At 40.8% G+C, this 13,605-nt stretch overlaps 1 protein-coding gene across 3 annotated transcripts in view; it reads left to right on the top strand.

Moving 5' to 3' along the window:
• The window catches only part of pdgfc (platelet derived growth factor c), a 50,862-nt gene that overhangs the window by 18,404 nt on the left and 18,853 nt on the right, over window positions 1–13,605 (top strand). For 2 of the 3 annotated variants that reach the window (XM_035425112.1, XM_035425111.1), the window contains exon 2: window positions 12,040–12,235. In XM_035425112.1, coding sequence (XP_035281003.1) covers window positions 12,171–12,235 — 65 coding nt within the window. In that variant the 5' untranslated portion in view covers window positions 12,040–12,170. The remainder of the gene's footprint in view (window positions 1–12,039; window positions 12,236–13,605) is intronic. The other variant, XM_035425113.1, reaches the window with a different exon arrangement.

Raw genomic sequence — 13,605 nt, 5'->3', positions numbered from 1 at the left:
CACACATGGAGACAATTTCATTGTTTAGAATTGGATGAAAAGCTGCACTTGATCTTTCAAAGTGAAACCTATTTTCATAATAGTTTTTTACTCAATTCAATGATGGCACCCTTTGTAATAGTGCATGTTAGTCCATATTTATTGGCTATATTTTATATATCGATTCGAAAACATGTGTATGTGAGATACAACTGGAAAAAATATTTAAAGCCATCCCTTTACATTTCGGGAACCTACATGGCTTTGCACTTAAAGCTTTTGTGATTCTCACTTTAAACACAAGATTTCCATTTTGAAGTTTAATGCTGTATAACACTGCCTTCTATCTAAATGTCTTCTTTATTTTGAATGTTACATTTAATTTTCTTTTACAGTGTAGATCATTACATCCATGAATGTTATATACTGCATTGTTATTATATATGTGTATGAGATTGTTGCATAAAACAGAATAAGTTCTCTAAAAAGTCATTTTACTTCTTACTTCTTTTTAAGGCATGATGCAGATCCTTATATAAAGACTTTTTTCAGATAAATAAAACATGAACTTCAACCATCTGTAAACAAAGATAATGAGATTCAGATGCTGCAATAGGAAAGAAATCTGAAAGGCGCTAAAGTATGTTTAATTGCAGGCTCTTCTAAATATGTATTCACAATCTGTGTTGACCAGGTCAGGTCAACATTAGAGCTGCATGTCCATTTCTTTCACTGGTATTAACATAGACACAGCATGCACTCTGAAAATACCATGTTCAGGAGATTTTTTATGCAGAACAGGAATTGTGTCTGTTTCTAGATGAAAATAATTGGCTGATCCACTTTCATTTCCTCTCGGGTACTCGTGTGTACCTGCTACTCAGTTTTAGGACTTCTGTACCTCCTCCTGTTCTCCTCTGCTGATGCTTCAAAGAGACCACAGTTAAGACACAGCTGGCCCACAGTTTTTGAAAACACACCAGATTTCCAAGTTCATAAAGTGCAAGCACTTCACATGGCATTGCTTTTAAAATCACACGAGCAGAGCAAATTATGGAGACAAAAAGCATAGTGTAGCATTTCATCTTTAATTGCCTGGATATTCCCAGCATAATATCCCCTGTCCCAGTAGGAATCATATTACACTTTCATAGTAAAAAAAAAACAAAAAAACACACACAGGTAGACAAGGCTAGCTAATAATGTAAATGATTTAAGTAGTCTTGATATGCACACTGTTTCATTCTCTCACAATGGGACGTTTTCTAAAACGTTGCTCAGTTAGAACATCTTTGTGGATCATAGGCTTAAAGGGCTATCGGAAGGTGTCAGTGTGGGTGAGAAATGTTAAGTAAATGAAGGGCTTTCCTTTCATTCACAAAGCTGAGGTAATGGACTGCAGTAAGGAAATATATCTGGCTGAAGTTCAAATGCTTTTTTTTTTCAATACCATGAATGCACTGATTGTAGGCACTGCAACCTGAGAAGGAACTGAGAATGTTTATTTACAGTGCTAGGTTTTGCGGTTTTAGGCCAAAGGTAAGGCACATTTGTTTTTTGACCCCTCTTGCCGCCGCCACCACCACCACCACCATTTTGAGTGCCCTGTACACATTACACATGAAAGCTCTGCTTCTTCATACATTCCTGACATCAATCAGTTGTTCGGAGGAGCCACTTTGAGAAGGTTGCCGTATATTTATGCATCTGTCAGGATTCCTCCTCCACCCAGTCGAGTCGTGTTTGCCGGGGTAATCTTTTTTTAGCTAGAGAGGAACACCACAACAAAGTAGGATGTGAGTAGGATGTCAGTCAACAAGGACACTTTATCCCTGGGTTTTAGAAAACCTGGATCAGCAGTCACTCTTAATAATAGTATCTTGATCTTGCAGTACAAGCCGCCTGCAAATACGGCCTGGCTAGATAACTCTGTAATTCACTCCCAAGGTTCCAGCTGCCAGTGTCTGACAGATGTGACTACAAAGGCCTCTCCCCGCTGAAAGACTCAGTTGTGGAGAAAATTACTTTGTAACTTTTTTTGAAACTGAATGACATGCCTGTCAGAGGCTGATGAAAATAGTCAGACTGAGGTTTTAGTTTTGTCACACCATGTTTAAAGGACAGTCTCTGAGTTAATGCATTCCAAAGCCCAATAAAATGATTGGTTTTCAAAGCTTAATTGTGACCCAGCTATCGATTTGGTTACTGATGTTTGACTGTCAGGAAGCATGTGTCTCATTTCGCCTGGGTCATAATTAAGGACAAAGCTTATCCTTCATATGTTCCTCCTTAATGCCACTTAATACCAACAAAGTACATTAATATAGACCACCCCATCAAAGAAATAAACTAATAAATAAAGATTTTCCCCCTTTTAGTAATTATGGGAATTCCCTCTGTAAATAAAGTCTGTGAAACAGATCAGGATCACATATTTCGAATGGAGGATTTTTATAAAACAGCCTGCAATGAAGCTTTAGTTTACAATTTTATCTTTGCGTTCGTTTCACATAGTGGCCAACAAATGTGAAATAAATAAATAAATAAAAAAACTAGACAGTTCTACAGAATCCAACTTTCTTTTTTTCACGCTGTGACAAAACCAAACACTTGCACAAGAAGGTTTAAAAAAAACAAATAGAAAAGATTAGTGTAGGATTGGGGAAGGATTGCAACTTTTCAAGGCAACACATAATACTATATTGTGTTCAATATTGAAAATTAGAATGTTATTAAGTTAAGTTTCTTATTTCCTGTTTATTTCGCACGCAATTCAGTTCTTTGCGATTTATGAATTTCAGTAGAGCAAAATGACATTATTTAATGGGATTCGTGATTTGCGCATGAACGATCAGAAGCCCCCCTCCGAAACGGTCTCGGGTTCCGAGGATGAAGTCACGTCTAAGTTGAGGCGCGGGGGGTTAAAGGTGGCGGTCTTGCGAACACGGCTGTGCGTGTGCAAATAGAATTCCACGGCGAAAGTGTCAACAAGGCAGCGCGGCGGATATCGGAGAGCCCCGGGCACCTGTGGGGGCCAGACAGGAGTGTCAGCGGTAATTAGCGGGTTTCCTGAATCGCTAAAGGACACAGGCCACATGCGAGGCGAGGAGAACAAATGCGCGGCCTGCGATTGGTCGCCAGAAAGGCAGAACCCGAATGTGTTGAAAGGGAGCAAATTTAAACAGGCCCGGCACCCTCGTTTTCTCCGGTATGCAGTATACACAGAAGTACTCCGTCCTCTCCGCGGGGTTTTGTAATTGTGTTTCCGCCCCAGGATTTATTTCCAGCGATATAGCCACTTAAGCATTCCCACTTCCTGTATTAGATGAGCGTTTCCTCGAAGGACCTTATATATTAGGTGCATTTGTTGCATCCCTTTACACACTGATTTATAAATAAGGGTTAACAAGAAAGGTCAGCATTTGGCACAGTGAATGCTGCTTCAAAGCTAACCTCAAATTAAGCAAAAGTGCGTTTTGAAAAACTTCAAAATGCTAAAGCAATAGCTTAGTTACGAACAATGCAGGTATAAGGCCCACACTGAAGTATGAACAAGGTCAATAAGTAAAACATCACTGGCATTAAAGAAAAAAAAGTTGAAGTATTCTATCCCTGTAAGGCTATGAGGTTATGGTGAGGGTATGGAGTGACAGAACTGAGGCAGAATTATTGAGAGTCCTGAAAGATGTCAGGCGCTGTGTGAGGTGGTGAGAGAGACGCCTTGGTAATTTATTACTGCGGAGTAAGCACATGAGTTTGGAATAAGATTTACGCTGCAAAAGTGCAAATGCCTTAAGACTGCAGAGGTCGCGCTAGCACTGCCCCTAGCGCACATGGGGTGGGGGGGTTACATTGATAAGATCCTCAGATAACACAGCTGAATTTTGTAAACTATTTCTGAAAATAAATAGAACTATAGATCCAGATAGGGGGAAAATAAAAACAAAAGTCATAACGTAACATTTTTTTTCTTGTATTTACGAGCAAACGATCCAGATACAAATGACCATATATACTTATTTTACAAGTAGTTTGTGAATTATTTGCCGTGTGCAGTAATCATTGTGCACTGCAAAAAGCATTGTAGCTATTCATTTCCTTTATGTACATGCTGGTGAGAAAAGTAGATCATTCATTTTGATGTTTTCATTCTTTTGTTTCTCATTTGTTGCTGTGCCAGTAATGGAAATCACTGAAGGAAATGTCCCATCTTGCATATTGATGCTGTCCTCACATGCTTTCTACTGTCCAGCAGTTATGGCCTTGCTGGTATCCTGAAAAGGGTTATGGGACATTTACCAGGCACAAGGAGGCAACAGATGTCCTCCTGCATAATTTTTAAACGATTTCTAACCAGGATTGGCTAAGCCAGGCTGGAGCAAGTCAATTACACAAAATGAAAGACATAAAAATGCATATCAATTCACCGTAAAATTAGTTAAAATCAATATAATAAATATGACAACAAGTCTAGCCAGATAGACATGACAAGGAGATTGCCACTTGATCCTTAATCATAGGTTTAAAAACACCAAAAGAGACCAGCTCAGCAAGTTCCAAATAATTGTATAATACATTCCAGGTAGAGGGAGCAGAATATATGAATGCCCTTTTCCCCCACCTCTGTATGCACACTGGGGACAGACAACAGGAATAAATCCTGAGAACAAAGACAATGACCTCCAGCACTTTTTTGCAAGATGTAGCTGTAGTACATAGGATGGCAGGAGACTGAGAATTGCCTTGTAAATTAAAATGCACCAGTGATTTAGTCTATGAGTGGCTTGTGCAGGCCAGCCAACCTGAGCTTACAGATTGCAATGGGCGTGTGAGTGCCTTACATTCGGTGTATGAATCTTAAAGCTCCATGATATCAAGTATCAAGGGTTCAGTCAAGGGTTCAAAGACAATGGGTGGATGCAAGTAAATAAAAAAAAAACATCGCCACAGTCAAGTATAGAGATTAAAAGTTGTGGCTACATGTCTTTGTTTAGCTTCCAAAGCAAAGCAAGCCTTGTTCAGCTTCAGTCTCTGTCTAAGCTGCTGAATACGTGGCAGAGAGTCATCAATGCCAAGGGATTTTATGAGACAGATTCAATCTCAATACCTGGGAGGTTTGCTGGCCATTTTTCTTGACTTGGAACGCACCACGAGTTTAGTTTTGTTAGCACGGTTACGTTTCAATTTAATGTATATTACACAATATCAAACGCAGTATGAAGGATTTCAAATAAATAATTTGGTTGCACTGGGTTGTACATAAGGGGAAGAGACAGAATCAAACAGTGAGCCAGAAGATACAGAATGCACTTTTATAGTTTAGCATTCTAGATTGAGCATGAACAGCAACTAGATTCTGCATTACACAAGTAGGTAAGTCACTACAGTTACTATATGCAGACACTGATTTAATGTCTTTCCTAAAAGTGCTCGGATCATTTCGATTTTGAGTAAATTCAGACAGTGATGAAGGCGCCTTCGGTGTGACAGATGTTTGCCAGCATCGCATCCCGCCCCTCTGTTGGCTGACAGTTGGCCGTGCTTGACGCCCAACTGAGAACCTTTCGAAGGACAGACTGTTGTCTGTTCAGGGGGGTGGTGGCTACCCCGAATTAAGTGGACACAGGAGACGCTGACATCATTAAACACTTTCACTTCCTGTTTTGTGAAACAGACATATCTGAGCCATTTGCACTGTTTTTTGCACATATATTATGCTCCTCAATGTAAATAATTTCACATTTTGTTGATTTAGTAGGGAGAAGCAAAAGATATGAAGATGATTTTCTCTATATGCAGATGAAGATTGAAGGGTTTTATTGAAAATCATCTATGAATAGGAAATGTCAAGACAACTGGAGTGTGCTGAAAAGGGATTTCATTTCTGCATGTGTACACAAACAATTTGGAATTGGCATGCAAACAGAATAATTTAATCAGTGCATTATTTTGGCTGGGTGGTTTCAGTGGTGCTTTTTTGTGATAAAGTGTGTGTGTGTGCCAGAGACATTAGCATTTCCAAATAAGCTATACTTATTGATTCATGATGTAAAGTCAAAAGTTACATAGTTCTCTGTAACTAATCAATTGATTCATTTTAAATAATGATGCCATACTATAGATTCACAGATTTGGCAGTGAATGAGGACAAGGTGCTTTAGCCTTGTGGGCTATAGACGTTCATATGTTGGAACTAAATTTTATCTTTGTTCAAGACTTTCACAATGTTATTTGATTTAGCGCAGATTAAAAATAAATGTATTATATCACACTCTAAAGAAGGCTTTGTAGCTGAAACGCAATTCACTTTGTATAATTTGAGTGCCTATAACATAAAACATCAAGTGTACTGCAAGTAATCAGATTTTGTAAATCTGTTTGTTGAATGTGCCACCTTGTTCTTTTTTTGCGAACATCAACCTTTCAGATGTATCATATAGATGTATTTTTTCAGTGTTGTCACAAACACTCACAGAAATCCTCCATAACATAACAGTAATTTACACTTTGTTAGGTCATAGTCAATGCACCTGGGAGGGGGGCATGAGTAGGCCATGGTTTCAAGGGTTAGTACTGCATAAGCTACTGAGATACTCACCAAGTGCCAATAGGCTACCAGTTGTCATTAGTGAAAGAAGCAATGCTCTTCTTGAATCAGCTATAGCTCTCTTATAGCATGATGTGTCTGATACTGTGTTAAACTTGTCTTGCAAGTGCATTGTATTTGAGCCAACACTCCACGGTATTCCCTGCATAGATGCAGACAGCCTAGTCCTGACATTAGAGCGGGTTACAAACAATGATGTTATTTGTGTGACAGCCAGGCTGGAGGTACAACAAGCTTAGATGCCTCTGCAGCCCTTGAGCCTGGCTCAAACAGTGACACGTTGAGGAATAAAGTAAATGTCCCTCAGGGTGTGTTGTAATTTCAATAGCTTCAAAGGAGTCTGTGTGAAGACCGGATGGCCTTGATTTCCTCATTCCGTAAGCCTAATTCTTTGGGGAGAGAGAACTATGGCGGACAGAAGACTTGTTGACAGTGGACATATTAGGATTAAGGCACAGTGCACATTTCCCGTGAAGGATAAAAAAACAGACCTGTAGTGAATTCACAGGCACAATTGGTACAACCGGCTTTGTATGAGATCAAATGCTCACAATGCAGTAATAAAAGGTAATGCAATCTCCTTTTTTATTGTGTCAGGACAATAGAACATAGAATGAACCGTCCAACAAATTAAGTTAGCGCAGAAGATGATACTCTTATAAGGCTGGATTGTTTCTTAAATAGTATTAAAAAATCATAAATTCAGTGTTCAGCAGCTATGCTGACCAGCTACAAACCTAAAGGTAATAAATATTTGAAACCAAACCTGGAATTTACTGCACCTGTAATAACCACTACAAACCTGTAATAAGCAACAGATGTAAGAACAATTATTGACTTCATTACCCCTATATCCTTTTCTTTATACCCAAGCTAATATATTTTCTTGATTTAGCACTTTTTAAAAACTAAAGTAAAAGGTGCTTTCTGGGAAAAAAAGCCTCTCACAATTTGGGTAATTTAATACGGAATTATCCTGGTCACCACAGTTAATATTACTGAATGATGACTCGTGTCTGAGTCTAAACTTAACTCAGAGGTGGCTGTTGTTCCTAAGCCTAATAGTTACTAAAAATAAGATTGCGGAGGTGGATACCTTCAAAATTTTTATCAATGCACCAGTTGTGCCCATCGTTAGTAGACCACCTAACTATGGAATTTTCCATGGCACTAATAAATCGTGCTAGTCGGAGGGACGCTGAGACCTGGAAGGAAGCATTAGGTGTTGGCAAAATGGGAATGGGGTCAGCTTACTGGCAGCTAGCAGGTACTGTACATCTCAATATTAGCTTGATATGAAGGATCCTATTATTATTACGCATGGTTATACATAATTTGTGGATTTTTGGAGGTTTGGGAATATGATTGCTTGCAGAAATGTAAAAGCCCAACCGCCCATCTGTGGGTAAAGCAGGAGTCAGTAATTGCGCATCACTCTGCCTGGTTGCAGGCTACAATCAGCACTGGCATGGCCAAGATACCTAAATGCAAGACTCATCCATGCACTGTAACAATACCTTAACACGATGAGCCACCCAGCAGCCTCCACTAGCACTTATTGTGAGCTTGTGGAATTGAGCAAATCCATCATAACAGCAACATGCAGCAAAATGTAGTACGACTGCAAAAGACTGGGGTCCCTCCCCAGTGTGCATATTGGGCATATGCCGGTCTAGGTGATAGAAAGGTTAATATTTGACGTAGGTTTCTGAGCTGAAATGCTTTACTTGGTAATGTGTGAATGAAACACAATGGCAGCACTGTTTAGGTCTATTTACTTTAACTCCCTTCCTGCCCTAATCATCCTCCCCTTTTTGCTGAAAAATTGGGTCAAGGAAAAGTCATGTTTGAAACAATTAACCCATGCGACCCCATTGTTAGCATTAAATTGTATTTTTCTTTATTTATTTTTTAAATAGGAAACTGAGGTAATCGCATTTTACTCAAACACAAGCTTCGAAGACCAGGGTTCCTAGCATTTAAGAGATCCTTTGTAATCACATTGATTCTGTTTTCGAAGGCAGATGAAACAAATGGATGTTTAAAAAATAAATTGTCAGAACTCTGATTGAGGTTTCTCTATTTGGGAGAATTATAAATTGGTCCTACATCTGTACAATGAACGAAGGCCATCAACAATGAAATGGAGGGATGCATTTGCCAAACTACTGTTCATTTGGGGGTGGTAGAGCCTAAACACTTCAACTGTATTTATGTCGCATTCTCTTCAAGACAAGAAAAACCTCAAAGTGGCCATGATTTAAGAATCAATAAAGGCAATGTGACCTTCATATAGTCAATAAAATGCATCACATTCAACAGAAATATTTTTAAAACATGCATGTCTTAGTTTTTACTTTATTTATTTTTTTAACTTCAGGATGTTCAGCAGCAGTATCAACTTAAAAGAAACAATCATTGTGTGCGTGTGTGTGTGGTGGGGTGGGGGGTTGGGGATGGATGAGGTGAATTAGGGTGAAGTATTTCTTTAAATACGTGGTGCCACATCATACTGTGATTCCCTCTTCACTGAGACTGCCCCCCTCCACCCCAAAAAATTTAAATGTCACCTGGGAAAAATAGTGTAGTGTGCAGTTAGTCATAAAAAATGGTTTCTCTGGCTCATAAAATGATAAAATTTGCAACAGTAAGAGTTCACTTTGATCTCCATGCCAGCAAAGCCCTCCTCCTCATCAGGATTCTGTGGTCTGTCTCGGTCCCTTATTTTCCTTTCCTTGCCCACCATCTCACCCGAGAAGGCTGGGTTTTTTCCCCTCCGGCTCTCAATCGTGTCCTCGGTGAACTGGCCTGCCATTCCCCGTGTAGCTGACTTTCCCATTATGTGTTCTTGTTTAGTTGAGTGCAAGTGGGCGGGGCCCAGCTCCCGCCTGCATCAAAACCATGTGTGCGGTAGCGCACGCGAATCCGCCCCGCCACGCATTTAAAAACGCACCTTTTGCGTTAACCGTTATGCGCTTTGTGAGCCGCCGAGCTTTACCTACGGTAAATAGACGGTAATTAATATCGTACCGTGGCCACGAGAACTCCTGCACTTGCGGCAGAGGAGGTTTAGGCGCTCCCAGGTGATGGAACCCAGCCAGCGTGCGCTGTCAAAAACAAAACAACGAGAGCTGTCAGTCAAGCGCAGTGAGATTAAAAGGCCCATAAAAAACGTATGAGAGACATCTAGGGTGAAGCAACTGAAGAATTGGCTGTTTATATAACTTACGTAGCACACACAGCGTTCTGTCTTGCGAACCGGGTTTGTTTGCAGTGCATGGCATTAGAATACTGCCCTGAGGGTCTGGATTTGGATTAATATACCGCACGTTGTACGTTCGCAATCTCCGCAGAGCAAGAATAGTCTTGCTGCAGCTTACATATCCAGACACTGTGTCTTTTCTGTTGTACAGTATACATTGCTTGTACTCATTGCCAAAAGCGTCCTATTCAGTTGAAAAATGTGGTTACTTGAAACTAAAGTTGTGTGTCTGAGTTGTGATGTGTCTGAATTTCACGCCACATCACAGTTTACCACACAGCTGGTAACAAAAAACCACTGTCTGCTGTCAAAACACTGCTTTGACTAATGTTGAACACAGTAGGAATGCCATTGTATTATTTCTTGGACATGTTGTACACGTCTTTTTATTAAATGAAATAAAGGATGTTTACACTGAATGAAATGCAGTAACATCTGTTTGATCGAGTCATGTAAGTTGAACAAATCAGCAATAATGATTTGGCAGCTTGGTTTTTTTCCAGAGGTAATGTCTCTGCTTGAACTGAAATGTTAATGCCAGACTAAAGCCTCTGCATTAACTATTATTTGATTTGAATAGTTGTCTTTGGTTTAATAAGTAGCCAAAATCAGTTAGACTCCCACTAGTCATTATTTCTTTACTTCTGTACAGTACCTTGAAACAGGTTTAATGTCTGCTAAGTCTAATGCCTGCTAGCAGAGCAGTGTGGTAGTTTAACACTGAAATAAACAGAACTAATCAGTGTACATTTTCGATTGTTATTTTTAAAGTATATTTATCTTTTTGGGAATTATTGAACACCTCAGTGTTCTTTGTGAGGGTAGACTTGTATTTCATAAGTGTAAAACTTACATGTTTTAAATGAGTCATTTTAACAGCTTTTCTTGGACGTCTCATGAAAAGGCTTGATAATGTTTATGATGCAGTGCCGGGGGATCTTAATAATTGTTCAGGGGAAAGGAGCAGAGGGGCATGCGGGGGAAGGGGGAAGGAGGGGGTGGATCAGGTGGAATTGTTCAGTGTTGCCTAATTGTGGCGCGCAGCAATTTGGCAGTTATTGGCAGTATTTCTGCTCAAGGTGACCGATGTTGATGAAAAGTGCGGGAGAGGGGCGTGTGCGATTTAAAACCAGGGCACGGAATTCCCAGGGCGGCGCTGCGGGGAGCTCGTTAAAGGGCCCGGGCCGCGCCCCGGTTTTTACTGCCTCTTACAGGCGGCGCGCGTTCTGATTTGAGCCACTTGGAGGGCCTGGCTAAAGGCGGCGAGGCTTCCCTGTTGATAGAAGCAATCAGTTTCTCTTGGTGGAAGGGCTCTTAAAGGGGGGTTTTATTTACCAGGGACAGCAATTAGGAAACTGAGCCTGGGCACTGAGAGTGACCTGAGGTAACGTGCCTGGACAACCTGTGAAGTTCTGCATGAGGGCAGTGAAACGCTAAAAAACTGAAAAAGTCCAGTGTCAGTTGGTCTCGCTGTTATGGTTTGGCCATTAGTCATGTGGCAGCTTATGCAATATATAAATAAATGAATAATAAACCTCAAACCTGGCTTCTGGTTTCTGGCTTCCAGTTGTCAGCAACCAACAGGATTAACATCCACATGGCTGTCTGTCATAAGTATTTATAAACAAGCATAACCACTTGTAAACTGGAAAAAAGCGGTTTTATTGTTGTGATGCACCATATTTCCTATGGGCAATCACTGTGGCGATAATAAGAGACTATGGATGTTTCATAATAACATTATAAACATAACTGTGGTTTGGTGAATATCCCTTAGGCTTCTCATTTTGTCATGTCCTGTAATACTGTACATCCCATTACCTTCTGTCTGTAAACAGCTGTGTCTTGCCACAGTGTGCAGATTTTAAGCCCATTTCAGGTGGAGGTACAGTATGGCATCATGTTTTGTCTAGTTGTTGTGCTAGTTTGAAAAAAGTGAGGCTGTATACATTTTTATTGTCACTGGAAATGAAGTTGACAGATGTAAAAAAAAAAAAAAAAAAAGAAGAAACTTAAAGAAGAGAAAAAAGTTAAACCCGCAATGTTCTTTAAAGTACGAGTATAGCAAAACCCTTCACAGTAGATTAAATGAACCTTAAAAGAATGAATTTAGTCACCCCTTCACTGTGCTAGCCAGTGGGCATTTTTATGAGGTAATTTGTTTTGTTTTCTTTTTTTCTCTCTTTTTAAGGAGTGCAGGATTCCCAGCATGAGAAAGTTCTCACAGTGTCAGGAGCTGGAACTGTTCACAGCCCGGACTTTCCCCATACCTACCCTCGCAACAAAGTTCTAGTCTGGAGACTCGTGGCTGCTCAAGGAAACATGCGGATACAATTAACCTTTGATGAAAGATTTGGTCTCGAGGACCCAGAAGACGGGATATGCAAGTAAGCGCAAGGAAGGAATTTGTATCTTGGAGTCATAATTCACTGGAAATCAGAATTTGCTCATAGTACAATGCCCACTTAAATAAATCACTAACAATAATGATGATGCTGACTATTATTATTAGTTGGAGTAGTAGTGGTAGTAGTAGTAGCAGCAGTAGTAGTGTGGTATTTTAGTATTGTGGTCGAAGTTATGCAGTATATGTGCAATTACCAAAACATTCTAATAAAATGTACATTTCAAGAGTATGGACTAATGTGGACCAACATTCAATGGGAGCATGCCTGTTACTGTTTTTTATCCTTTCAGGCCTTCTGAGCTTCATTGTTGCCCATTTTTACATTGCCTTTGCCATGAAATACGGGCAAATATGAATGATCCTCCAGTCATCATTTTTGTTTTCTGGGCACTGTTGCTGGACAGAAGTGCCTTGCCACACTCAACACAAATGTCATTCCAAGAATGTTAATTTCTGGACGACCACATCAGTGTTGGTTTTAGCCCCCAGCTAATGTTCCAAACGCGTTCATTTCTGGAGGACCGTGCTCAGTGTTGCTTTTATAGCTCCCAGCTAATGTTCCAAACATGTTTGTTTCTGGAGGACCATACTTAGTGTTGGTTTTAGCGCCCAGCTAATGTTCCAAACGTGTTCATTTCTGAACAACCACACTCCGTGTTGGTTTTAGCTCCCGGCTCGTATTCCAAACACGTCGGTGTCTGGATGACCACGCTCGATGTTGGTTTTAGCTCCCAGCTCGCTCCAGCTGCGCGGCAAGTGCGGAGCGCCGGCCTACATCGGCAGCAGCCTGTGACGGTTCCGCCCGTGAAATTCACACCGCCGTCGCTTTCGAACACGTCATACATCATGTTTAACCTGGCCGATACCCGCGCACCCAAGCGCGCGGCCTGCGCGTGTAGGAGTGGCCGCCGTGAGCAGAACAGAGTTGTCAGCATCAAGGCCAGTTATACCCGGGGAGCCCTATGCACTCCCTCAATGCATCACAATATTGCTGTGTAGACACTCGCAATCCCCCCCCGTAATGCCCTCCTTGTAATTGACGCGCACTTGCCGTAACAAGCCTGGTGAATCCCCCCCAGCCCCCCCGTGAATGCATTCTCTGTGCTGTCTCCCTCGCAAAGGAAAGTCAATGAGCGCAGTCAGCCGCAGCGGTGATTGACAGCCGCTTGGCAAGTGCTGCCGCATTCAAGACCGCACAGGTAATCTTGGAATTAGAGCCACAGAGGCAGATTGAAACATTAGGGAGAAAGCATAGAGCCGGCTTTTTTTTCATGCCCTCAGTAACATTCTTACATGTATAGGTACATGCATGAAAAAAACATCTCTTAGTACTGAGTTATCTGAAGCAGT

The sequence above is a fragment of the Anguilla anguilla genome, chromosome 7 (genome assembly GCF_013347855.1).
Source record: "Anguilla anguilla isolate fAngAng1 chromosome 7, fAngAng1.pri, whole genome shotgun sequence".
In the NCBI taxonomy this organism is placed as follows: domain Eukaryota; kingdom Metazoa; phylum Chordata; class Actinopteri; order Anguilliformes; family Anguillidae; genus Anguilla; species Anguilla anguilla.
The sequence above is the reverse complement of the archived record's forward strand: the minus strand, read 5'-3'. Positions and strand labels throughout refer to the sequence as shown.